Genomic DNA, 27,953 nt, shown 5'->3' on the forward strand with positions numbered 1-27,953 from the left:
ACCCCAGTCATTCTCTTTGCCGTTGCACAGGCAACATCTCCACGGAGATGGTTAAGAGTTTTTTGGTGTTTAAATGTAGTTTTTATTCTTCTATCAAGTGTTTGTTATTTTAAAATAGTGCTGGTATGTACTATTTACTCTGAAACAGAAAAGGATGAAGATTTCTGTTTGTAAGAGGAAGATGATTTTAGCAGACAGTAACTAAAATCGATTGCTGTTTCCACATAGGACTGTTGAGATGAAGTAACTTCAGTTGGGGGAAACAGTTAGCAGACTTTTCTGCTTAAGGTATGACTAGCCATATTTCTAACAATACCATGTAATGCTGGAAGGCTGTCATTTCCCCTCATGGGGACCGGTAAGCCATTTTCTTAGTCAAACATAAAAGAATAAAGGGCTTAAAAAAGGGCTAAAAAACTGGTAGACATTTTTATGGGCTAAAACGATTGCTTTATTGGGGCATATTATGCAGATTCTAGCTAACAATTGGCATTATAATCTTGGGGAACGTTTAAAAAACGGCAGGCACTGTGTTGGACACCTTTTTTAGTCTGGGGGCCTTTCTAGTTATAGACTGAGCCTCATTTTCGCGCCATTACTGCGCAGTTGTTTTTGGAGAGCAAGGCATGCAGATGCATGTGTGAGGATCTAAGAATCACTAAAAAAGCTTCTAGAAGGCGTCATTTGGTATCGTATTCCCCTCTGGGCTTGGTTGGGTCTCAGCAAAGCATATAGCTGGGACTGTATAGGGGTCAAATTTAAAAACCGGTTCCGTTATTTTAAGGGTTAAAGCTCTGAAATTTGGTGTGCAATACTTTTAATGCTTTAAGACACTGTGGTGAAATTTTGGTAATTTTTGAACAATTCCTTCATACTTTTTCACATATTCAGTAATAAAGTGTTTTCTGTTTGAAATTTAAAGAGACAGTAACGGTTTTATTTTAAAACGTTTTTTGTGCTTTGTTGACAAGTTTAAGCCTGTTTAACATGTCTGTACCTTCAGATAAGCTATGTTCTATATGTATGAAAGCCAATGTGTCTCCCCATTTAAATTTATGTGATAATTGTGCCATAGCGTCCAAACAAAGTAAGGACAGTAATGCCACAGATAATGATATTGCCCAAGATGATTCCTCAAATGAGGGGAGTAAACATACTACATCATCCCCTACTGTGTCTACACCAGTTTTGCCCATACAGGAGGCCCCTAGTACATCTAGTGCGCCAATACTTATTACCATGCAACAATTAACGGCTGTAATGGATAACTCCATAGCAAATATTTTATCCAAAATGCCTACTTATCAGAGAAAGCGCGATTGCTCTGTTTTAAACACTGAAGAGCAAGAGGGCGCTGATGATAACTGTTCTGACATACCCTCACACCAATCTCAAGGGGCCATGAGGGAGGTTTTGTCTGATGGAGAAATCTCAGATTCAGGAAAAATTTCTCATCAAGCTGAACCTGATGTTGTGACATTTAAATTTAAATTAGAACATCTCCGCGCACTGCTTAAGGAGGTGTTATCTACTCTGGATGATTGTGACAATTTGGTCATTCCAGAGAAATTATGTAAGATGGACAAGTTCCTAGAGGTTCCGGTGCCCCCCGACGCTTTTCCTATACCCAAGCGGGTGGCGGACATAGTAAATAAAGAGTGGGAAAAACCCGGCATACCTTTTGTTCCCCCCCCTATATTTAAGAAATTATTTCCTATAGTCGACCCCAGAAAGGACTTATGGCAGACATTCCCCAAGGTCGAGGGGGCGGTTTCTACTCTAAACAAACGCACTACTATTCCTATCGAAGATAGTTGTGCTTTCAAAGATCCTATGGATAAAAAATTGGAGGGTTTGCTTAAAAAGATTTTTGTACAGCAAGGTTACCTTCTACAACCAATTTTGTGCATTGTTCCTGTCACTACGGCAGCGTGTTTCTGGTTCGAGGAACTAGAAAAGTCGCTCAGTAGAGAATCTTCATATGAGGAGGTTATGGACAGAGTTCACGCACTTAAATTGGCTAACTCTTTTGTTTTAGATGCCGCTTTGCAATTAGCTAGATTAGCGGCGAAAAATTCAGGGTTTGCTATCGTGGCGCGCAGAGCGCTTTGGCTAAAGTCTTGGTCAGCGGATGTGTCTTCCAAGACAAAATTGCTTAACATCCCTTTCAAAGGTAAAACATTATTTGGACCAGATTTGAAAGAGATTATTTCAGACATCACTGGGGGAAAGGGCCACGCCCTCCCACAGGATAGGTCTTTTAAGGCTAAAAATAAGCCTAATTTTCGTCCCTTTCGCAGAAACGGACCAGCCTCTAATTCTGCATCCTCTAAGCAAGAGGGTAATACTTCACAACCCAAACCAGCCTGGAAACCAATGCAAGGCTGGAACAAGGGTAAGCAGGCCAAGAAGCCTACCACTGCTACCAAAACGGCATGAAGGGATAGCCCCCGATCCGGGACCGGATCTAGTGGGGGGCAGACTCTCTCTCTTTGCTCAGGCTTGGGCAAGAGATGTTCAGGATCCTTGGGCGCTAGAAATAGTTTCTCAAGGTTATCTCCTGGAATTCCTCAAACCAAATAAAGAGACAGGCATTCTTACATTGTGTAGAAGACCTGTTAAAGATGGGAGTGATACATCCAGTTCCAATAAGAGAACAAGGAATGGGATTTTATTCCAATCTGTTCGTAGTTCCCAAAAAAGAGGGAACATTCAGACCAATTTTGGATTTGAAGATCCTAAACAAATTTCTCAGGGTACCATCGTTCAAAATGGAAACTATTCGAACGATCCTACCCACCATCCAGGAAAGTCAATTTATGACTACCGTGGATTTAAAGGATGCGTACCTACATATTCCTATCCACAAGGAACATCATCAGTTCCTAAGGTTCGCTTTTCTGGACAAGCATTACCAGTTTGTGGCACTTCCATTCGGATTAGCCACTGCTCCAAGGATTTTCACAAAGGTACTAGGGTCCCTTCTAGCGGTTCTAAGACCAAGGGGCATTGCAGTAGTACCTTACTTGGACGACATCCTGATTCAAGCGTCGTCCCTGTCAAAAGCAAAGGCTCATACGGACATCGTCCTAGCCTTTCTCAGATCTCACGGATGGAAGGTGAGCAAAGAAAAAAGTTCTCTGTCCCCGTCAACAAGAGTTCCCTTCTTGGGAACAATAATAGATTCCTTAGAAATGAGGATTTTTCTGACAGAGGTCAGAAAATCAAAACTTCTAAGCTCTTGTCAAGTACTTCATTCTGTTCCTCGTCCTTCCATAGCGCAGTGCATGGAAGTAATAGGATTGATGGTTGCAACAATGGACATAGTTCCTTTTGCACGAATTCATCTAAGACCATTACAACTGTGCATGCTCAGACAGTGGAATGGGGATTATACAGACTTGTCTCCGATGATTCAAGTAGATCAAAAGACCAGAGATTCACTCAGTTGGTGGCTGACCCTGGACAATCTGTCCCAGGGAATGAGCTTCCGCAGACCAGAGTGGGTCATTGTCACGACCGACGCCAGTCTAGTGGGCTGGGGCGCGGTCTGGGAATCCCTGAAAGCTCAGGGTCTATGGTCTCGGGAAGTTTCGGGAACATTCTGGAACTGAGAGCGATATTCAATGCTCTCAGAGCTTGGCCTCAACTAGCAAAGGCCAAATTCATAAGGTTTCAATCAGACAACATGACGACCGTTGCATATATAAATCATCAGGGGGGAACAAGGAGTTCCCTGGCGATGAAAGAAGTGACCAAAATAATTCAATGGGCGGAGGATCACTCCTGCCACTTGTCTGCGATCCACATCCCAGGAGTGGAAAATTGGGAAGCGGATTTTCTGAGTCGTCAGACATTCCGGGGGAGTGGGAACTCCATCCGGAAATCTTTGCCCAAATAACTCAATTATGGGGCATTCCAGACATGGATCTGATGGCGTCTCGTCAGAACTTCAAGGTTCCTTGCTACGGGTCCAGATCCAGGGATCCCAAGGCGACTCTAGTAGATGCACTAGTAGCACCTTGGACCTTCAACCTAGCTTATGTATTCCCACCGTTTCCTCTCATTCCCAGGCTGGTAGCCAGGATCAATCAGGAGAGGGCCTCGGTGATCTTGATAGCTCCTGCGTGGCCACGCAGGACTTGGTATGCAGACCTGGTGAATATGTCATCGGCTCCACCATGGAAGCTACCTTTGAGACAGGACCTTCTTGTTCAGGGTCCATTCGAACATCCGAATCTGGTTTCCCTCCAACTGACGGCTTGGAGATTGAACGCTTGATTTTATCAAAGCGTGGGTTTTCAGATTCTGTAATAGATACTCTGATTCAGGCTAGAAAGCCTGTAACTAGAAAAATTTACCATAAAATATGGAAAAAATATATCTGTTGGTGTGAATCCAAAGGATTCCCATGGAACAAGATAAAAATTCCTAAGATTCTATCCTTTCTACAAGAAGGTTTGGAGAAAGGATTATCTGCAAGTTCTCTAAAGGGACAGATCTCTGCTTTATCTGTTTTACTTCACAAAAGACTGGCAGCCGTGCCAGATGTTCAAGCATTTGTTCAGGCTCTGGTTAGGATCAAGCCTGTTTACAGACCTTTGACTCCTCCCTGGAGTCTAAATCTAGTTCTTTCAGTTCTTCAAGGGGTTCCGTTTGAGCCTTTACATTCCATAGATATTAAGTTACTATCTTGGAAAGTTTTGTTTTTGGTTGCTATTTCTTCTGCTAGAAGAGTTTCAGAGTTATCTTCTCTGCAGTGTTCTCCGCCCTATCTGGTGTTCCATGCAGATAAGGTGGTTTTGCGTACTAAGCCTGGTTTTCTTCCGAAAGTTGTTTCTAACAAAAATATTAACCAGGAGATAGTTGTACCTTCTTTGTGTCCGAATCCAGTTTCAAAGAAGGAACGTTTGTTACACAATTTGGACGTTGTCCGTGCTCTAAAGTTCTATTTAGAGGCTACTAAAGATTTCAGACAAACATCTTCCTTGTTTGTTGTTTATTCTGGTAAAAGGAGAGGTCAAAAAGCGACTTCTACCTCTCTTTCCTTTTGGCTTAAAAGCATCATCCGATTGGCTTATGAGACTGCCGGACGGCAGCCTCCTGAAAGAATCACAGCTCACTCCACTAGGGCTGTGGCTTCCACATGGGCCTTCAAGAACGAGGCTTCTGTTGACCAGATATGTAAGGCAGCGACTTGGTCTTCACTGCACACTTTTGCCAAATTTTACAAATTTGATACTTTTGCTTCTTCGGAGGCTATTTTTGGGAGAAAGGTTTTGCAAGCTGTGGTGCCTTCCGTTTAGGTAACCTGATTTGCTCCCTCCCTTCATCCGTGTCCTAAAGCTTTGGTATTGGTTCCCACAAGTAAGGATGACGCCGTGGACCGGACACACCAATGTTGGAGAAAACAGAATTTATGCTTACCTGATAAATTACTTTCTCCAACGGTGTGTCCGGTCCACGGCCCGCCCTGGTTTTTTAATCAGGTCTGATGAATTATTTTCTCTAACTACAGTCACCACGGTACCATATGGTTTCTCCTATATATATTTCCTCCTGTCAGTCGGTCGAATGACTGGGGTGGGCGGAGCCTAGGAGGGACTATATGGCCAGCTTTGCTGGGACTCTTTGCCATTTCCTGTTGGGGAAGAGAATATCCCACAAGTAAGGATGACGCCGTGGACCGGACACACCGTTGGAGAAAGTAATTTATCAGGTAAGCATAAATTCTGTTTTTTCCTATACCTAAAAGGCTTACAGAAATTATTAGCAAGGAGTGGGATAGACCCGGTGTGCCCTTTTCCCCACCTCCTATATTTAGAAAAATGTTTCCAATAGACGCCATCACACGGGACTTATGGCAGACGGTTCCTAAGGTGGAGGGAGCAGTTTCTACTTTAGCAAAGCGTACCACTATCCCGGTTGAGGACAGTTGTGCTTTTTCAGATCCAATGGATAAAAAATTGGAGGGTTACCTTAAGAAAATGTTTATTCAACAAGGTTTTATTTTACAGCCCCTTGCATGCATTGCGCATGTCACTGCTGCGGCGGCATTCTGGTTTTAGGCCCAGGAAGAGGCCATCCAGACAGCTCCATTGAATGAAATTGACAAGCTTAGAACGCTTAAGCTAGCTAACTCATTTGTTTCTGATGCCATTGTTCATTTGACTAAACTAACTGCTAAGAATTCCGGATTCGCCATCCAGGCGAGTAGGACGCTATGGCTTAAATCCTGGTCAGCTGACGTGACTTCAAAGTCTAAATTACTCAACATTCCTTTCAAGGGGCAGACCTTATTCGGGCCTGGCTTGAAGGAAATTATTGCTGACATTACTGGAGGCAAGGGTCATACCCTTCCTCAGGACAGGGCCAAATCAAAGGCCAAACAGTCTAATTTTCGTGCCTTTCGAAATTTCAAGGCAGGAGCAGCATCAACTTCCTCCACTTCAAAACAAGAGGGAACTGTTGCTCATTCCAGACAGGCCTGGAAACCTAACCAGTCCTGGAACAAGGGCAAACAGGCCAGAAAGCCTGCTGCTGCCCCCAAGACAGCATGAAGGAACGGCCCCCTATCCGGAAACGGATCTAGTGGGGGGCAGACTTTCTCTCTTCGCCCAGGCGTGGGCAAGAGATGTTCAGGATCCCTGGGCGTTGGAGATCATATCTCAGGGATATCTTCTGGACTTCAAAGCTTCTCCTCCACAAGGGAGATTTCATCTTTCAAGGTTATCAGCAAACCAGATAAAGAAAGAGGCATTCCTAAGCTGTGTGCAAGACCTCCTAGTAATGGGAGTGATCCATCCAGTTCCGCGGACGGAACAAGGACAGGGATTTTATTCAAATCTGTTTGTGGTTCCCAAGAAAGAGGGAACCTTCAGACCAATCTTGGATCTAAAGATCTTAAATTCCTCAGAGTTCCATCATTCAAAATGGAAACTATTCGGACCATCCTACCCATGATCCAAGAGGGTCAGTACATGACCACAGTGGACTTAAAGGATGCCTACCTTCACATACCGATTCACAAAGATCGGTTCATAAGGTTTGCCTTTCTAGACATGCATTATCAATTTGTAGCTCTTCCCTTCGGGTTGGCCACTGCCCCGAGAATCTTTACAAAGGTTCTGGGCTCACTTCTGGCGGTTCTAAGACCGCGAGGCATAGCGGTGGCTCCGTATCTAGACGACATCCTGATACAGGCGTCAAGCTTTCAAATTGCCAAGTCTCATACAGAGATAGTTCTGGCATTTCTGAGGTCGCATGGGTGGAAAGTGAACGTGGAAAAGAGTTCTCTATCACCACTCACAAGAGTCTCCTTCCTAGGGACTCTAATAGATTCTGTAGAGATGAAAATTTACCTGACGGAGTCCAGGTTATCAAAACTTCTAAATGCTTGCCGTGTCCTTCATTCCATTCCACCCCTGTCAGTGGCTCAGTGCATGGAAGTAATCGGCTTAATGGTAGCGGCAATGGACATAGTGCCATTTGCGGGCCTGCATCTCAGACCGCTGCAATTATGCATGCTAAGTCAGTGGAATGGGGATTACTCAGATTTGTCCCCTCTACTAAATCTGGATCAGGAGACCAGAGATTCTCTTCTCTGGTGGCTTTCTCGGGTCCATCTGTCCAAGGGTATAACCTTTCGCAGGCCAGATTGGACGATTGTAACAACAGATGCTAGCCTTCTAGGTTGGGGCGCAGTCTGGAACTCCCTGAAGGCTCAGAGATCGTGGACTCAGGAGGAGAAACTCCTCCCAATAAATATTCTAAATAGTTAGCAACACTGAGGTTCATCAGATTTCAGTCGGACAACATCACGACTGTGGCTTACATCAACCATGAAGGGGGAACCAGGAGTTCCCTAGCGATATTAGAAGTCTCAGATAATTCGCTGGGCAGAGTCTCACTCTTGCCACCTGTCAGCGATCCACATCCCAGGCGTAGAGAACTGGGAGGCGGATTTTCTAAGTCGTCAGACTTTTCATCCGGGGGAGTGGGAACTCCATCCGGAGGTGTTTGCTCAACTGGTCCATCGTTGGGGCAAAGCAGAACTGGATCTCATGGCGTCTTGCCAGAACGCCAAGCTTCCTTGTTACGGATCCAGGGACCCGGGAGCAACGCTGATAGATGCTCTAGCAGCTCCTTGGTTCTTCAACCTGGCCTATGTTTCCACCGTTTCCTCTGCTCCCTCGACTGATTGCCAAAATCAAACAGGAGAGAGCATCGGTGATTCTGATAGCGCCTGCGTGGCCACGCAGGACCTGGTATGCAGACCTAGTGGACATGTCATCTCTTCCACCATGGACTCTGCCTCTGAGGCAGGACCTTCTAATACAAGGTCCTTTCAATCATCCAAATCTAATTTCTCTGAGACTGACTGCATGGAGATTGAACGCTTGATTCTATCAAGGCGTGGCTTCTCCGAGTCAGTCATTGATACCTTAATACAGGCTCGGAAGCCTGTCACCAGGAAAATCTACCATAAGATATGGCGTAAATATCTTTATTGGTGTGAATCCAAGAGTTACTCATGGAGTAAGGTTAGGATTCTTAGGATATTGTCCTTTCTCCAAGAAGGTTTGGACAAAGGCTTATCAGCTAGTTCTTTAAAAGGACAGATCTCTGCTCTGTCTATTCTTTTGCACAAGCGTCTGGCAGAAGTTCCAGACGTCCAGGCATTTTGTCAGGCTTTGGTTAGGATTAAGCCTGTGTTTAAAACTGTTGCTTCCCCGTGGAGCTTAAACTTGGTTCTTAAAGTTCTTCAGGGAGTTCCGTTTGAACCCCTTCATTCCATTGATATTAAACTTTTATCTTGGAAAGTTCTGTTTTTGATGGCTATTTCCTCGGCTCGAAGAGTCTCTGAGTTATCTGCCTTACATTGTGATTCTCCTTATCTGATTTTTCATTCAGACAAGGTAGTTCTGCGTACCAAACCTGGGATTTTACCTAAGGTGGTTTCTAACAGGAATATCAATCAAGAGATTGTTGTTCCATCATTGTGTCCTAATCCTTCTTCAAAGAAGGAACGTCTTTTGCATAATCTGGACGTAGTCCGTGCCTTGAAGTTTTACTTACAGGCTACTAAAGATTTTCGTCAAACATCTGCCCTGTTTGTCGTTTACTCTGGACAGAGGAGAGGTCAAAAAGCTTCGGCAACCTCTCTCTCTTTTTGGCTTCGGAGCATAATACGCTTAGCCTATGAGACTGCTGAACAGCAGCCCCCTGAAAGGATTACAGCTCATTCTACTAGAGCTGTGGCTTCCACCTGGGCCTTTAAAAATGAGGCCTCTGTTGAACAGATTTGCAAGGCTGCGACTTGGTCTTCGCTTCACACCTTTTCAAAATTTTACAAATTTGACACTTTTGCTTCTTCGGAGGCTGTTTTTGGGAGAAAGGTTCTACAGGCAGTGGTTCCTTCCGTTTAAGTTCCTGCCTTGTCCCTCCCTTCATCCGTGTACTTTAGCTTTGGTATTGGTATCCCACAAGTAATGGATGATCCGTGGACTGGATACACTTAACAAGAGAAAACAGAATTTATGTTTACCTGATAAATTTATTTCTCTTGTAGTGTATCCAGTCCACGGCCCGCCCTGTCATTTTAAGGCAGGTCTAAATTTTAATTAAACTACAGTCACCACTGCACCCTATGGTTTCTCCTTTCTAGTCTTGTTTCGGTCGAATGACTGGATATGGCAGTGAGGGGAGGAGCTATATAGCAGCTCTGCTGTGGGTGATCCTCTTGCAACTTCCTGATCCACTACAAGAGAAATAAATTTATCAGGTAAGCATAAATTATGTTTTTTCACAAGCATGTCTTTGTAAATTGTGACATTTTAAGATTGTTAACTTTTGCCAGCTAAATCTAAAACAAATTAAATTTTCTGCATCAAGATAAAGACACTGGATGAAACATCTGTTGTTGGAAAAATTTCCAAGCAGTGGACCGGGCTTATAAAAGAATCGTTTACAGATGCCGACAACTTTGGAGTCCAGTTTCCTATGGATCTTGATGTGAAAATTAAAGCAGTTGTGCTTGGTGCTCTATTCCTTATCGTAAGTTTTTGGTTTTTTTTCCCCCCACTTTTACAAACAAATGACAGTGATTAGGCTGATATTGGAACTGTCTGCCCTTACACATACGGAAACACCATTTAACTCTTGTAGCTCCTACGTGAATAATTGGAGAGGGAGGGACTCTACTTGTATGCAGTTTAACATAGCCCAGACACAGACATGTATTCTAATCATGGGAGCTTAGATGTTAAACCCAAAGTCTATTGCTGGGTGCATATGACTGTATTTAAGAGTACAGTAACTTAAAGGGACATTAAACCCACATTTTTTCTTTCATGATTCAGACAGAGAATTCAATTTTAAACAACTTTCTCATTTACTTTTATTATGTAATTTGTTTAATTCTTTACATATCCTTTGTTGAAGAAATATCAATGCACATAGGTGAGCCAATCGCACAAGGCATCTATGTGCAGCTACCAATCAGCAGCTACTGAGCCTATCTAGATATGCTTTTCAGCAAAGGGTATCAAGAGAATGAAGTAAATTAGATAATAGAAGTAAATTAGAAAGTTGTTTAAAATTGCATGTTCTTTCTAAATTATCAAAGAAAAAATTTGGGTTTCATGTAATCTTTATAAAATGGTTTAATACATGAAAATATAACAAAATTGCAATATACATTAGTTTGCTTGTTTTGATGAAAAATCGATAAAGGCTACTTACTCATGTGCACTAGATTTTACCCCCTACGGTCTCATAGGACATGTATTATATTAAGGTGAGATGTAGGTATTGTATTTACTTGCAGAATATCTTTGGAGTTAAAACTGTCTGTGTGTATATGTGTACAATATGTATATTGATTCTTGTGATCACCACACTAAAATCTGGATCCTACCAACCGCCTTCTACTTCTGAATTTGGATACTAACAAAGTATCAAAATGCACACCCAAATGCGCATAGTTAAATGGATAGATAGATGGATGGATGCACTTTCTTAGGAACAAACAGCTCAGTAGCTTGTTCTATGGTGATTTGCTACCTGGGAGCAGCCTCTTTTATCCCAGTTGTGCTTTTCACTGAGAAGAACTTTCCTGAAGTATATAAGTCTGGTCCTGTCTAGCAAAGTCAGTCCAGCCCAGAAATACCAGCCAATCCTACAAGTAACATGGCAACCAAAGACAATAATTTCATCCTTGTCAGTGATATTCCTCTAAGCACATTGGGCAAGGAGTCCACATCTGGTCCCCCCCCCCCATCACCATCCGGGAGACTTCCCTAGGGTCATATTACAAATACATATAGATATAGAAGGGCTCTTTCATGTACAAGCAGATTAGTAGCTTGTTCTATGGTTATTTACCACATGAGAGCGGCTTCTTTTTACCCCAATTATGCTTTTTACAGAGAAGGGCCTTTTTTGAGTATGTCTAATCCCACCTATCAAAGTAAGTCCAGCCCTGGGGGCGGAGCCTGCTCTCAAAGCGGCAAGCCCACACCTGAAAGAGCGTCTTCTTAAAAACACCCATACCCTTACTGCAAATACAGAGAGAGGGACGTATAACGCCAAAACCGAGCACCATACGTGTGCGGAACTGGTTTTTACATGGAGGTATGTGGCACATTAGGGGTGACTTAGTAGGTTGTGTATGTAGCTATGGCCCATATATCTTACAAGCCCTATCAGAGCTGTAGCAAACAGGCTTGCTTGCTCTTTCTTGAAATACCTAATGATGGCCTATAAGTATGAACTTCGGGAGAATAATAAATGACTTTGGTACAGGATAATTGGTGGTTTATTTGTTAAATGTCCACATTATATATGCTTTGTGATGCAAATGTTCTATACTGTTATGTTTCTTGTTATGTTAGAGCTTAGTTTTGCAGTCGTTATTCCCCTCTAGAGAAACTAAAATGATTATCATCTATGCTGTTACGTTAGTGTGCTCCCACATTTTTGAGGTATGTTGTCTCCCTACTATTGTCTAGCCATTACCCTTTGTGTAAGATTCTATATAGCTAAGTACCATACCACCCATTGACAATAAATGGGCACAGCAGAGTTATTGCCCTATTCTGGCTTCCTAGCTCTTATAATTTTTCAAATCCCCTGGGGGTACCACATAATACCTCACAAAAATATTGCACCCTACTATCATACCCCATATTTCTGAATGGATCCACTCCCATAGAACTTGACAGAAACCTTGGTTCTGGAAATCTCTCTTGGACTTAAATCTTAGATATGGCTTTTCCCTGAACATTTGTCTACATTCATTTTTTTTTGACCCCATATATCCCATATATCTCTTATGCCCAGAGGCGTAGGATGGCTGGCGATACACTTGCTAGATGTTCAGGTGAAGTTATGTGTTTCGTACTGCAGATGCTTTTGATTGTTATGCTTTATCCCGAGATGATTGTTATTCAAGTTGCTAAATTAGGGAGCTATCACATATTGAAGGAGTACTGTATTCTTGTAATTATTTAGCTATCTAAATATAAAGGTTGATTGGTGATGCTAGACTACATATTAGGTGACCAGTCAAAGTCCATTCACATTTTTATTTGAACATCTGGTAAGCCGACTTCCTTCAAACTATGTATCACTATTCTAAAACCTAAGGATATACAGTAACTTGGTACTTTTATTTCTGATTGAAATAACGTTTACCTGATAGAGCTAGCCTTTCTAGGGTTGAGTGCAGGGTCTCCTTGTTTATTATATAAGGACACTTTGGCTTATTTATAGTACTTTTTGGCTTTTATGACATAACCCGGTTGACGATTACCCCATTATCATTACTATCCTATGAGATATATATATACAGTGGATATAAAGTCTACACAGCCCTGTTAAAATGTCAGGTTTCTGTGATGTAAAAAAATGAGACGAAGATAAATCATTTCAGAACTTTTCTTCTACAAGATACGACAAGTCCTTACTTGTGGGATATTATCCTCCTGCTAACAGGAAGTGGCAAAGAGCACCACAGCAGAGCTGTATATATAGCTCCTCCCTTCCCTCCACCCCCAGTCATTCTCTTTGCCTGTGTTAGTAATAGGAAGAGGTAAAGTGAAAGAGGTGTTGGTTTTAGATTCTAAAATCAAGAAGTTTTTTATTTTAAATGGTACCGGTGAGTACTATTTTCCTCAGGGAGGATATAGAAGAAGATTTCTGCCCTGAGGTTGATGATCTTAGCAGATGTCCCTAAGATCCATGTTGGTTCCCACAGAGCTTCTGAAGATAGTGCAAGAGAAATCTTCAGTGTGGAGAACGGTTTCATGCTACAAGCAGCATTGAGGTATGTTCATTCATTTATTTCTGAGGAGACTTAGTATATCAGGACTGGCTGACTTATTTTCCCGGCATGGGAAGGGGTAAGCAGTAGACCTGTAAACAAAAAGGATATTACTGAAATCCTGTGTGTGTTATTTTTGACATAATAGGGGCTAAATGCAGCAGAGAACTTATTGCAACATATATTAGAGACACTGGGAGAGGCAGCCTAATGTTTTTTTATTAATAACCAGCACTCATATGGCTGTTTTTTTAAGATTGTGTTTAGGGAACCACATGGCTTATTGCTAAACCGCTTCCCATGCGGTTGTTTAGGCGGATAAGAACGTCGTCCATGATGGGCGGGGACTATTTTTCACGCCTCAGACGCGCAGTTTACTCTGAAGAGGAGGCAGCAGGTATTAGCTCCGGTTGGGCCTAAACTGAGTTTTGGTTAACCGGATTGGTGTTGAGTCGTTTTGCAGTTCCCTGGAGGCAGGTAGGCGCCACAGCAGAGCTGTGGCGACGTGCAGGGGTTGTGTTTTTCATACCAAATACAGTTTTTTGCTATAATTATCTTTTAGAGGTTAATTTCACCCTTTGCTCTTAGGGTGCAATAATTTTTGGCACTATAGTATATGTGAATTTAAGTGTATAATGTTTTTTTTAACGTTTTTTGGCAGTTTGGGAAAAATTGTGCGCTTTTTTATCTCTTAAAGGTGCAGTACACGTTTTCAAAAATTGTTTAAATCAATAAAGTATTTAACGACTATTGTGGTTATTACTAGTCTGTTCAACATGTCTGACATTGAGGAAAATCATTGCTCTATGTGTTTAGAAGACATTGTGGAACCCCCTCTTACATTGTGTACCTCTTGTACTGAAAGGGCCTTACATTGTAAAGAGCATATTTTAGGTAATGAAAGTGTGTCTAAGGATGATTCTCAGTCTGAAGAGAATCAGGATATGCCATCCAATTCTCCCCAAGTGTCACAACCTTTAACGCCCACACAAGCGACGCCAAGTACCTCTAGTGCGTCTAATTCTTTTACTCTGCAAGATATGGCTGCAGTTATGTCAACTACCCTTACAGAGGTATTATCTAAATTACCAGTATTACAGGGTAAACGCAGTAGGTCAGGTATTAATGTGAATACTGAATCCTCTGATGCTTTATTCGCTATTTCCGATGTACCCTCACAGTGCTCTGAGTTGGGGGTCAGGGAATTGCTGTCTGAGGGTTAACTTTCAGAATCAGGAAATGTGTTGCCTCTGACAGATTCGGACGTCATGTCTTTTAAATTTAAGCTTGAACACCTCAGCCTGTTGCTTAGGGAGGTTTTAGCGACTCTGGATAATTGTGACCTTATTATACCACCACCAGAGAAGTTGTGCAAGATGGACAAATATCTAGAGGTGCCTACTTACACTGACGTTTTTCCGGTTCCTAAATGAATTTCGGAAATTGTTAAAAAGGAATGGGATAGACCAGATATACCGTTCTCTTCCCCCTCCTAATTTTAAGAAAATGTTTCCTGTATCAGACACCATTCAGGACTCTTGGCAAACGGTCCCTAAGGTGGAGGGAGCAATATCTACCCTGGCTAAGCGTACAACTATACCTATTGAGGACAGTTGTGCTTTTAAAGACCCTATGGATAAAAAGTTAGAGGGTCTTCTAAAGAAATTTATTTATTCATCAGGGTTTTCTTCTACAGCCTGCATTGTTCCAGTAACTACTGCAGCAGTTTTCTGGTTTGACGCTCTAGAAGAGTCTCTGAAGGTTGAGACACCTTTAGAGGACATTTTGGATAGAATTAAAGCTCTCAAGCTAGCTAATTCTTTTATTACAGATGCCACGTTTCAAATTGCTAAATTAGCGGCGAAAAATGCAGGCTTTGTCATTTTAGCGCGTAGAGCGTTATGGCTAAAATCGTGGTCTGCTGATATGTCATCTAAATCTAAGCTTTTAGCTATTCCTTTCAAGGGTAAGACCCTATTCGGGCCTAAATTGAAGGAAATCATTTCTGACATTACTGGAGGTAAAGGCCACGCCCTACCTCAGGACAGGTCTGTTAAGATGAGAGGTAAACAAAATCATTTTCGTTCCTTTCGAAATTTTAAAGGAGTACCCTCGGCTTCCTCTTCCTCCACTAAGCAGGAAGGGAATTTTGCTCAATTCAAGTCCGTCTGGAGACCCAACCAGGCTTGGAATAAAGGTAAACAATCCAGGAAACCTGCTACTAAGACAGCATGAAGGGGCGGCCCCCGATCCGGGACCAGATCTAGTAGGGGGCAGACTTTCCTTCTTTGCTCAGGCTTGGGCAAGGGATGTTAAGGACCACTGGGCATTGGAAATTGTGACCCACGGGTATCAGCTGGAATTCAAGGACTTACTCCCAAGAGGGAGATTTCATCTGTAGACCAGATAAAGAGGCGTTCTTACGCTGTGTAAAAGACCTCTATACCATGGGAGTAATTTGTCCCGTTCCAAAACTGGAACAGGGACAGGGGTTTTACTCAAATCTTTTCGTGGTTCCCAAAAAAGAGGGAACTTTCAGACCTATTTTAGATCTCAAGTGTCTAAACAAATTTCTCAGAGTCCCATCGTTCAAGATGGAGGCTATACGAACAATTTTACCAATGATCCAGGAGGGTCAATATATGACTACCTTGGACTTGAAGGATGTATACCTTCATATTCCTATTCACAAGGATCATAATCAGTTTCTAAGGTTTGCCTTTCTGGACAAACATCAGTTTGTGGCTCTTGCCTTCGGATTGGCCACAGTTCCCAGAATCTTCACAAAGGTTCTAGGGTCTCTTCTAGCGGTTCTCAGACCGCGGGGCATAGCAGTGGCGCCTTATCTTGACGATATTTTGATTCAGGCGTCAACTTATCTGACAAAATCTCACACGGATACTGTGTTGTCGTTCCTGAGAACTCATGGTTGGAAGGTGAACATAGAAAAGAGTTCACTAGTTCCACGGACAAGGGTTCCCTTCTTGGGAACTCTGATAGACTCAGTAGACATGAAAATATTTCTGACGGAGGTCAGAAAATCAAAGATTCTAAATACTTGCCGAGCGCTTTAGTCCATTCCTCGGCCATCAGTGGCTCAGTGTATGGAGGTCATTGGATTAATGGTAGCGGGAATGGACTTCATCCCGTTTGCTTGCTATCATCTCAGACCACTGCAGCTGTGCATGCTCAGACAGTGGAATGGGGACTATGCAAATCTATCTCCTCAGATAAATCTGGATCAAGAGACCAGAGACTGGTTGTCGCCGGATCATCTGTCCCAGGGGACTTGCTTCCGCAGACCCTCATGGGTAATAGTGACAACGGACGCCAGTCTTCTGGGCTGGGGTGCAGTCTGGAATTCCCTGAAGGCTCAGGGTGTTTGGACTCAGGTGGAGTCTCTACTTCCAATCAATATTCTGGAACTGACAGCAATATTCAATGCGCTTCAGGCGTGGCCTCAGTTGGCTTCGGCCAAATTCATAAGATTCCAGTCGGACAATATCACGACTGTGGCATATATCAATCATCAGGGGGGAACAAGAAGTTCTTTAGCGATGATAGAGGTATCAAAGATAATCCGATGGGCGGAGGCTCACTCTTGCCATCTATCGGCAGTATACATCCCAGGAGTAGAGTACTGGGAAGCGGATTTTCTAAGTCGTCAGACTTTTCATCCGGGGGAGTGGGAACTCCATCCGGAGGTGTTTGCATCATTGATTCGACAATGGGGCAGACCGGAATTGGATCTGATGGCATCTCGACAGAATGCCAAGCTTCCTCTTTACGGATCCAGGTCGAGGGATCCTCAGGCCGCACTGATAGATGCCCTGGCAGTGCCTTGGTCGTTCAGCCTGGCCTATGTGTTTCCACCGTTCCCTCTCCTGCCTCGCGTGATTGTGCGGATCAAACAGGAGAGAGCTTCAGTAATACTGATAGCGCCTGTGTGGCCACGCAGTACTTGGTATGCGGATCTAGTGGACATGTCCTCTCTGCCACCGTGGAAACTTCGCTTGAGACAGGACCTTCTCGTTCAAGGACCTTTCCAACATCCAAATCTAAATTATTTGCAGCTAACTGCTTGGAGATTGAACGCTTGATTTTATCTCAGCGGGGATTCTCTGATTCGGTTATTGATACTTTGATTCAGGCATGTAAGCCTGTCACTAGAAAGATCTACCATAAGATATGGCGTAAATATCTTTATTGGTGCGAATCCAAGGGCTACTCATGGAGTAGGGTTAGAATTTCCAGGATTTTATCTTTTTTCCAAGAAGGATTGGAGAAGGGGTTATCAGCAAGTTCCTTAAAGGGACAAATTTCTGCTTTGTCAATTTTACTACACAAGCGTCTGGCGGATGTTCCAGACGTTCAGTCCTTTTGTCAGGCTTTAACCAGAATCAAGCCTGTGTTTAAACCTATTGCTCCGCCCTGGAGTTTGAATTTTGTTCTTAATGTTCTTCAAGGGGTTCCGTTTGAACCTATGCATTCCATAGATATTAAGTTATCTTGGAAAGTTTTGTTTTTGGTTACTATCTCTTCTGCTCGAAGGGTTTCTGAGCTTTCTGCGTTACATTGTGATTCGTCTTATCTTATATTTCATTCTGATAAGGTGGTTTTGCGTACTAAACCTGGATTCCTTTCTAAAGTTGTTTCAAATAAGAATATTAATCAGGAAATTGTAGTTCCTTCATTGTGTCCTAATCCTTCTAAGAAGGAACGTCTATTGCATAACCTGGACGTGGTTCGAGTTTTGAAGTTTTACTTACAAGCGACCAAGGATTTCCGTATCTTCATTATTCATTGTTTATTCTGGAAAGCGTAGGGGTCAAAAAGCTACGGCTACCTTTTTCTTTTTGGCTGAAGAGCATCATCCGCCTGGCATATGAGACTGCTGGACAGCAGCCTCCTGAAAGAATTACGGCTCATTCTACTAGAGCTGTGGCTTTTAAAAACGATGCTTCTGTTGAACAGATTTGTAAGGCTGCGACTTGGTCGTCCCTTCATACTTTTTCCAAATTTTACAAATTTGATATCTTTGCTTCGTCTGAGCCTGTTTTTGGGAGAAAGGTTCTTCAAGCAGTGGTGCCTTCCGTTTAGGTATCTGTCTTGTCCCTCCCGTTCATCTGTGTCCTGTAGCTTTGGTATTGTATCCCACAAGTAAGGATGAATCCGTGGACTCGTCGTATCTTGTAGAAGAAAAGGAAATTTATACTTACCTGATAAATTGATTTCTTCTACGATACGACGAGTCCACGGCCCTCCCTGTCATTTTAAAGACAGATTATATTTTATTTTTACAACTTCAGTCACCTCTGTACCTTTTAGCTTTTCCTTTCTCTTCCTAAACCTTCGGTCGAATGACTGGGGGTGGAGGTAAGGGAGGAGCTATATATATACAGCTCTGCTGTGGTGCTCTTTGCCACTTCCTGTTAGCAGGAGGATAATATTCCACAAGTAAGAATGAATCCGTGGACTCGTATCGTAGAAGAAATCAATTTATCAGGTAAGCATAAATTTCCTTTTTCCACCTTTAATGTGACCTATAAACTGTACAACTCAATTAAAAAACAAACTGAAATCTTTTAGGTAAAGGGAAATAAAAATAAAAAACTAAAATAATATGGTTGCATAAGTGTGAACACCTTTTTATAACTGGGGATGTAGCTGTGTTCAGAATTAAGCAATCACATTCAAAATCATGTTAAATAGTAGTCAGTACACACCTGTCATCATTTAAAGTGCCTCTGATTAACCCCAAATAAAGTTCAGCTGTTCTAGTAGGTCTTTCCTGAGATTTTGTTAGTCGCATCCTGCAGCAAAAGCCATGGTCCGCAGAGAGCTTCTAAAGCATCAGAGGGATCTCATTGTTAAAAGGTATCAGTCAAAAGAAGGGTACAAAAGAATTTCCAAGGCATTAGATATACCATGGAACACAGTGAAGACAGTCATCATCAAGTGAAGAAAATATGGTGCAACAGTGACATTACCAAGAACTGGATGTCCCTCCAAAATTGATGAAAAGACGAGAAGCAAACTGGTCTGGGAGGCTGCCAAGAGGTCTACAGCCACATTAAAGGAGCTGCAGGAATATCTGGCAAGTACTGGCTGTGGTACATGTGACAACAATCGCCCGTATTCTTCATATGTCTGGGCTATGGGGTAGAGTGGCAAGACGGAAGCCTTTTCTTATAAAAAAAAAACATCCAAGCCCGGCTAAATTTTACAAAAACACATCTGAAGTTTCCCAAAAGCATGTTGTAAAAGGTGTTCTGGTCTGATGAAACCAAAGTTGAACTTTTTGGCCATAATTCCAAAAGATATGTTTGGCGCAAAAACAACACTGCATATCACCAAAAGAACACCATACCCACAGTGAAGCATTTTGGTGGCAGCATCATCCTTTGGGTCTGTTTTTCTTCAGCTGGAACTGTGGCCTTAGTCAAGGTAGAGTGAATAATGAACAGTTCCAAATACCAGATAATAATGGCACAAAACCTTCAGGCTTCTGCTAGAAAGCTGAACATGAAGAGGAACTTCATCTTTCAGCATAACGACCCAAAGCATACATCCAAATCAACAAAGGAATGGCTTTACCAGAAGAAGATTAAAGTTTTGGGATGGCCCAGCCAGAGCCCAGACCTGAATTCAAAATCTGTGGTGATCTGAAGAGGGCTGTGCACAGGAGATGCCCTCGCATTCTGACAGATTTAGAGTGTTTTTGCAAAGAAGAGTGGGCAAATCTTGCCAAGTCAAGATGTGCCATGCTTAAAAACTCATACCCAAAAAGACTGAGTGCTGTAATAAAATCAAAAGGTGCTTCAATAAAGTATTAGTTTAAGGGTGTTCACACTTATGCAACCATATTATTTTAGTTTTATATTTTTATTTCCCTTTACCTAAAAGATTTCAGTTTGTTTTTCAATTGAGTTTTACAGTTTATTGTTCACATTAAAGGTGGAAAAAGTTCAGAAATGATTTATCTTTGTCTCATTTTAACAGGGGTGTGTAGACTTTTTATATCCACTGTGTGTGTATAATATATAAAAAAAAATATATATATATATATATATCTTTAAACAACGAGATCCCTCTTGCGCTTTGGAAGCTCTCTTCGAACCATGACTTTAGCTGTAGGTTGCGACTAAGAAAATGTCAGGAAAGACAGCTACATCCCCAGTTATAAGATATTATTTTATTTTTTTATTTTTACTTCCCTCCACCTAGAAGTTTTTCAATCAAATTGTACAGTTTATAGGTCACATTAAAGGTGGAAAAAGTTCTGAAATGATTTATCTTTATCTCATTTTTTTACATCACAAAAACCTGACATTTTAACAGGGGTGTGTAGACTTTTAATATCCACTGTATATTCCTGAAAAAGAAATGTTGATCTCATATTTCTTTATTTCTTCTATAAGATACGACGAGTCCACAGATTCATCCATTACTTGTGTGATATTATCCTCCTGCTAAGAGGAAGTGGCAAAGAGCACCACAGCAGAGCTGTCTATATAGCTCCTCCCTTAACTCCACCCCCCAGTCATTCTCTTTGCCTGCTCTAAGTAATAGGAAGGGTAAAGTGAAAGAGGTGATAAAAAGTTAGTTTTTATTTTCTTCAAGCAAGACTTTTTTTATTTTAAATGGTACCGGTGAGTGCTATTTTTTTCCCAGGCAGCAGATGGATGAAGATTTCTACCTGGAAACTTAGCAGTTGTTACTAAGATCCAGAGTAGTTCCCACAGAATGGCTGAGGAGTACTTGAGAAGCTTCAGTGTAAGGAACGTTTCTTTCACGCTACAAGCATTGAGGTATGTTCAGTCATTTTTTTTTCTGGAGAGACTTTGTTATTTCAGAACTGGCTGACAGTTTTCCCATAAGGGAAGGGGTAAGCAGTAATCCTACATGTGAAATAGAAGGGTATTACTGGGACCTGTATATTTTGGGCTAAAAAAATGTTTGACACTGAGGACATGTTTGTTGGGCAAACGATTTTGTTTGGAGGGCACTTAACGTTTTATTTTTGACAATGGTGGGTGCACATGGCTTCTTTTAGACCTGGGTATATGGAAACCCACATGGCTAGGTTCTAGACCGCATTATAGCGGTTTTTGCAAGGCAGTGAGACATCAATGTAGATGGGCAGGGCCTATTTTCGCGCCTCAGTTGCGCAGTTGAATTCCACATGCAAGCAGCAAGCTCCGGTGGGCCTCAAAAGAAAGATTTGGGCTACTCGAAGTGTTAGAGTGATTTTACAGACCCCTGAGGGCAGGTAGGCTCCACAGCAGAGTTGTGGCGAGGTGCAGGGGGTTATTTGTTTACTTTATAACGTTTTTTTTGCATAACATTTTGGTCCATTATGAGTTAAGCATTCCTTTCTTGTGGTGCAATCTATTGGGATAATTTATATCATTTTAGAGCAGTTTGGGAAAAATTGTACGCTTTTTTTTCTGTTAAAGGCGCACTACCGTTTTTCAGATTATTTTTTTCACTAAATAAAGTGTTTTCAAGCCTGTTTGTGGTCATTACTAGCCTGTATTAACATGTCTGACATTGAGGAAAGTCAATGTTCTATGTGTTTAGAAGCCACTGTGGAACCCCCACTTAGAATGTGTCCCTCGTGTACTGAAAGGTCCTTACATTGCAAAGAACATATTTTAGTGGATAAAAGCATGTCTCAGGATGATTCTCAGTCAGAAGAGAATCCGGTTATGCCATCTACTTCTCCCCAAGTGTCACAACCTTTAACGCCCGCCCAAGTGACGCCAAGTACCTCTAGTGCGTCAAATTCTTTCACCCTGCAAGATATGGCTGCAGTTATGTCTACTACACTTACAGAGGTATTATCTAAACTGCCTGGTTTACAGGGTAAGCGCAGTAGGTCCGGTATTAGAGTAAATGCTGAGCTCTCTGATGCTTTATTGGCCATCTCACAGTGTTCTGATTTGGGGGTGGGGGAATTGCTGTCTGAGGGAGAGCTTTCTGATTCAGGAAAGATGTTCCCTCAAACAGACTCAGATGTGACGGCCTTTAAGTTTAAGCTTGAACACCTCCGCTTGTTACTCAGGGAGGTCTTAGCGACTCTGGATGATTGTGACCCTATTGCCATCCCACCAGAGAAACTGTGTAAAATGGACAAATATCTAGAGGTCCCTACTTACACTTATGTTTTTCCAGTCCCTAAAAGAATTTCGGACATTACTAAGGAATGGGATAGACCAGATATTCCGTTCTCTCCCCCTCCTACTTTTAAGAAAATGTTTCCCATATCTGACACAATTCGGGATTCGTGGCAGACAGTCCCTAAGGTGGAGGGAGCTATTTCTACCCTGGCTAAGCGTACAACTATACCTATCGAGGACAGTTGTGCTTTCAAACATCCTATGGATAAAAAATTAGGACTTCTGAAGAAGTTATTTATTCATCGGGGTTTTCTTCTGCAACCTATAGCGTGCATTGTTCCAGTAACTACTGCAGCAGCTTTTTGGTTTGAGGCTCTGGAGGAGTCTCTTAAGGTTGAGACCCCATTAGAGGATATTTTGGATAGAATTAAGGCTCTAAAGCTAGCAAATTCTTTTATTACAGATGCCGCTTTCCAAATGGCTAAACTGGTGGCTAAGAATGCATGCTTTGCCATTTTAGCGCGCAGAGCGTTATGGCTGAAGTCATGGTCTGCTGATGTGTCATCCAAATCAAAGCTCTTAGCTATTCCCTTTAAGGGTAAGACCCTATTTGGGCCTGAACTAAAGGAGATTATTTTTGACATTACTGGAGGTAAAGGTCATGCCCTTCCTCAGGACAAGACGATTAAAATGAGGACCAAACAGAATAATTTTCGTTCCTTTCTAAACTTTAAAGGCGGTCCCTCTACTTCCTCATCCGCCTCCAAGCAGGAGGGGAACTTTGCTCAATCCAAGTCAGTCTGGAGACCTAACCAGACTTGGAATAAAGGTAAACAGGCTAAAAAGCCCGCTGCTGCTACCAAGACAGCATGAAGGGGTAGCCCCTGATCCGGGACAGGATCTAGTAGGGGGCAGACTTTCTCTCTTCGCTCAGGCAAGAGACGTTCAGGATTCCTAGGCATTAGAAATTGTGACCCATGGGTATCTCCTAGAATTCAAAGATTCTCTCCCAAGGGGGAGAGTTCATCTTTCACGTTTGTCTGTAAACCAGACAAAAAGAGAGGCGTTCTTACGCTGCGTAGAAGACCTATATACCATGGGTGTAATCTGCCCAGGTCCAAAAGTAGAGCAAGAACAGGGGTTTTACTCCAATCTATTTGTGGTTCCCAAAAAAGAGGGAACCTTCAGACCGATTTTAGATCTCAAAACTTTAAACAAATTTCTCAGAGTCCCATTGTTCAAGATGGAGACTATTTGAACAATTTTACCTATGATTCAGGAGGGTCAATACATGACCACCGTGGATTTGAAGGATGCCTATCTTCACATTCCTATCCACAATGATCATCATCAGTTCCTCAGGTTTGCCTTCATGGACAAACATTACCAGTTTGTGGCCCTGTCTTTCGGGTTGGCCACAGCTCCCAGAATTTTCACTAAGGTGCTAGGGTCCCTTCTGGCGGTTCAAAGGCCGCGGGGCTTAGCAGTGGCACCCTATCTGGACAATATTTGGATTCAGGCGTCAACTTACCATCTAGCCAAATCTCAAACGGACATCGTGTTGGCTTTTCTAAGAACTCACGGGTGGAAGGTGAACATAAGAGTTCACTTGTTCCTCTCAGAAGGGTTCCATTCTTAGGAACTCTGATAGGCTCGGTAGTCATGAAGATTTTTCTGACGGAGGTCATAAAATCAAAGATCTTAACCACTTGCCGAGCACTTCATTCCATTCCTTGGCCATCAGTGGCTCAGTGTATGGAGGTAATTGGACTAATGGTTGCGGCAATGGACATAGTTCCGTTTGCTCGCTTACATCTCTGACCACTGCAGCTGTGCATGCTCAGACAGTGGAATGGGGATTATGCGGATTTATCTCCGCATACAAATTTGGATCTAGAGACCAGAGACTCTCTTCTTTGGTGGTTGTCACAGGATCATCTGTCCCTGGGAATGTGCTTCCGCAGGCCAGCGTGGGTCATAGTGACGACGGACGCCAGCCTCTTGGGCTGGGGTGCAGTCTGGAATTCCCTGAAGGCTCAGGGTGTGTGGACTCAGGAGGAGTCCTTACTACCTATAAATATTCTGGAACTGAGAGCGATATTCAACGCCCTTCAATCGTGGCCTCAGCTGGCTTTGGCCAAATTCATAAGATTCCAGTCGGACAATATCACGACCGTAGCATACATCAATCATCAAGGGGGAAAAAAGAGTTCTCTAGCGATGATAGAGGTTTCCAAAATAATTAAATGGGCAGAGACTCACTCCTGCCATCTATCAGCAATATATATCCCAGGTGTGGAGAACTGGGAAGCGGATTTTCTAAATCAGACTTTTCATCCAGGGGAGTGGGAACTCCATTCGGAGGTGTTTGCAAAATTGATTCTTCAATGGTGCACACTGGAATTGGATCTGATGTCATCTCGTCAGAATGCCAAACTTCCTTGTTACGGGTCCAGATCAAGGGATCCTCAAGCAGTACTGATAGATGCTCTAGCAGTACCTTTGTCGTTCAACCTGGCTTATGTGTTTCCGCCTTTTCCTCTCCTTCCTCGTCTGATTGCAAGAATCAAACAGGAGAGGGCTTCGGTAATATTGATAGCGCCTGCGTGGCCACGCAGGGCTTGGTATGCAGACCTGGTGGAAATGTCATCTCTTCCACTGTGGAAACTACCTCTGAGACAGGACCTTTTCATTCAGGGTCCGTTCCAACATCCAAATCTCGTTTCTCTGCAGCTGACTGCCTGGAGATTCAACGCTTGATTCTATCTAAGCGGGGATTCTCTGAGTCGGTTATTGATACCTTGGTTCAGGCTCGGAAGCCTGTCTCTAGGAAAGTTTATCATAAGATATGGCATAAATTTCTTTATTGGCGCGAATCCAAAGGCTACTCATGGAGTAAGATCAGGATTCCTAGGATTTTGTCTTTTCTCCAAGAAGGATTGGAGAACGGGTTATCAGCTAGTTCCTTAAAGGGACAGATTTCTGCTTTGTCAATCTTACTACACAAGCGTCTGGCAGATGTCCCAGACGTTCAGTCGTTTTGTCAGGCTTTGGTTAGAATTAAGCCTGTGTTTAAACCTGTTACTCCGCCTTGGAGTTTGAATTTAGTTCTTAATGTTCTTCAAAGGGTTCCGTTTGAACCCATGCATTCCATTGATATTAAACTTTTATCTTGGAAAGTTCTGTTTTTAGTTGCTGTCTCTTCTGCTCGAAGAGTTTCTGAGATATCTGCGTTACAATGCGACTCGCCTTATCTTATATTCCATTCTGATAAGGTGGTTTTGCGTACTAAACCTGGATTCCTTCCTAAGGTTGTTTCAAATAACAATATTAATCAGGAAATTGTTGTTCCTTCATTGTGTCTTAATCATCCTCCTAAGAAGGAGCGTCTGTTACATAACTTGGACGTGGTTCGTGCCTTGAAGTTTTACTTGCAAGCGACCAAGGATTTCCGTCAAACATCTTCTCTGTTTGTTGTTTATTCTGGAAAGCGTAGAGGTCAAAAAGCTACAGCTACCTCCTCTCTTTTTGGCTGAAAAGCATCATCCATTTGGCATACGAGACTGCTGGACACCAGCCTCCTAAAAGAATTACTGCTCATTCTACTAGAGCGTTGGCTTCCACATGGGCTTTTAAAATAGATTTGTAAGGCTGCGACTTGGTCTTCCCTTCATACCTTTTCCAAATTTGATACTTTTGCTTCTTCTGAGGCTATTTTTGGGAGAAAAGTTCTTCAAGCAGTGGTGCCTTCTGTTTAGGTATCTGTCTTGTCCCTCCCGTTCATCCGTGTCCTGTAGCTTTGGTATTGTATCCCACAAGTAATGGATGAATCCGTGGACTCGTCGTATCTTGTAGAAGAAAAGGAAATTTATGCTTAACTGATAAATTGATTTCTTCTAAGATACGACGAGTCCACGGCCCGCCCTGTCAATTTAAGATAGATTATATTTTTTTGTTTAAAACTTCAGTCACCTCTGCACCTTTTTAGTTTCTCCTTTTTCTTCCTATACCTTTGGTTGAATGACTGGGGGGTGGAGTTAAGGGAGGAGCTATATAGACAGCTCTGCTGTGGTGCTCTTTGCCACTTCCTGTTAGCAGGAGGATAATATCCCACAAGTAATGGATGAACCCGTGGACTTGTCGTATCTTAGAAGAAATCAATTTATCAGGTAAGCATAAATTTCCTTTTTTATCCCAAGTGCCTTCCTTGAAGTTTTTAAGACCTAGATAGGGCCCAAAAGTGACCCTTTGTGTTAGTTAGAATGCTTTGCTATATATTCTATAAAGCTTAATTAAAAACTATAAAAAAAAAAGGTTCTCATTAAGAGATCCAAAAGTGGTCTATCTCACTAGAAATAGCCTCCTATTTATGGTTATGAGTTTATAACTGAGGTCCAAGAGAGGCCTCTTGTGTTACCTAGGAGGCATTTATAATAGGCATTATACCTACATACTATGCTCCTGATTTCTCCCTTAGAAATGTACTATGTTTTCATACAGAATTGTACTTTGATATCTGTGTACCATTACCATTGGATTTTGTTTTTCTTATTTCATGTATGCCTTATTCAGAACCTCAATAAAAAAAAAAGTTAGACCAGCCCTGAAATACAAGACAGTCTTTCTCTGAACAATTGAACATGGCAAACCCCCGCTTGTAAAAATCTCCATAGAACCAGCCATTGAGCTGCTGTTCATTTCTGAAAGAGTGCTGCCGTTTCCTTCTCGAAACAGGGAGAGTCCACAGCTGCATTTATTACTTGTGGGAATACAGAACCTGGCCACCAGGAGGAGGCAAAGACGCCCCAGCCAAAGGCTTAAATACCTCCCCCACTTCCCTCATCCCCCAGTCATTCTTTGCCTTTCGTCACAGGAGGATGGCAGAGAAGTGTCTGAAGATTCAGAGTAGTCTCTTATGGAGGGTAGTACTCTTCGCTATGGGACTGGAGTTTTAAGTAGTCCTGTCAGCCTCTCAGTGAGAGCATGGATGAAAGTTAGTCTGGAGATGCAGGGAGAGTCTTTCTGCGAAACCATCCAGACTCGTATTAACAGCTCCTTAAGCAATCAGCGTTGATGAGTTTTGCTGCCTGCTTTCTTCACTTAAGTCCATGTCAGAATCGCTGCTACAGTCTGTCAAACTTGAAGGACCGTGTTACTGTTCCACGGCATAGATTCCGGTAAAATCGTTAAATTTTTACACTTATTGCAAACGCTAGAAAACAGGGTTACAGTGTGGCTCCTTTTATCTGTATGGAATCAAGGGTTAATATCTCCTGAGGGGGATTATGAACAGTTGGGTTTAATCATATGTTTTATTTGATTTCATGCTGCTTTTTGTATAAGATGTTTATGGGCTCATAGGCTGAGATGGAACATAAAGGTTTCAATTTCTCTTTAAAGGTTGCGCAGCTTAAAAGCTTGTCATGCTTTTTCTCATAGAGGGGACGGTCCTGCATTGCGCACAATGTGACCGTAATGGTTGTGGCTTCCATTTCCTTTCTCTTGAC

At 42.4% G+C, this 27,953-nt stretch overlaps 1 protein-coding gene across 1 annotated transcript in view; it reads left to right on the top strand.

The window, feature by feature from the left end:
• The window catches only part of LOC128656218 (phospholipid scramblase 2), a 341,004-nt gene that overhangs the window by 290,494 nt on the left and 22,557 nt on the right, over positions 1 to 27,953 (top strand). The window contains exon 8 of the mRNA XM_053710007.1: positions 9,895 to 10,056. Within this exon, the coding sequence (XP_053565982.1) occupies positions 9,895 to 10,056 (162 nt within the window). The remainder of the gene's footprint in view (positions 1 to 9,894; positions 10,057 to 27,953) is intronic.

This window comes from Bombina bombina, chromosome 4, assembly GCF_027579735.1.
Source record: "Bombina bombina isolate aBomBom1 chromosome 4, aBomBom1.pri, whole genome shotgun sequence".
Classification (NCBI taxonomy): Eukaryota; Metazoa; Chordata; class Amphibia; order Anura; family Bombinatoridae; genus Bombina; species Bombina bombina.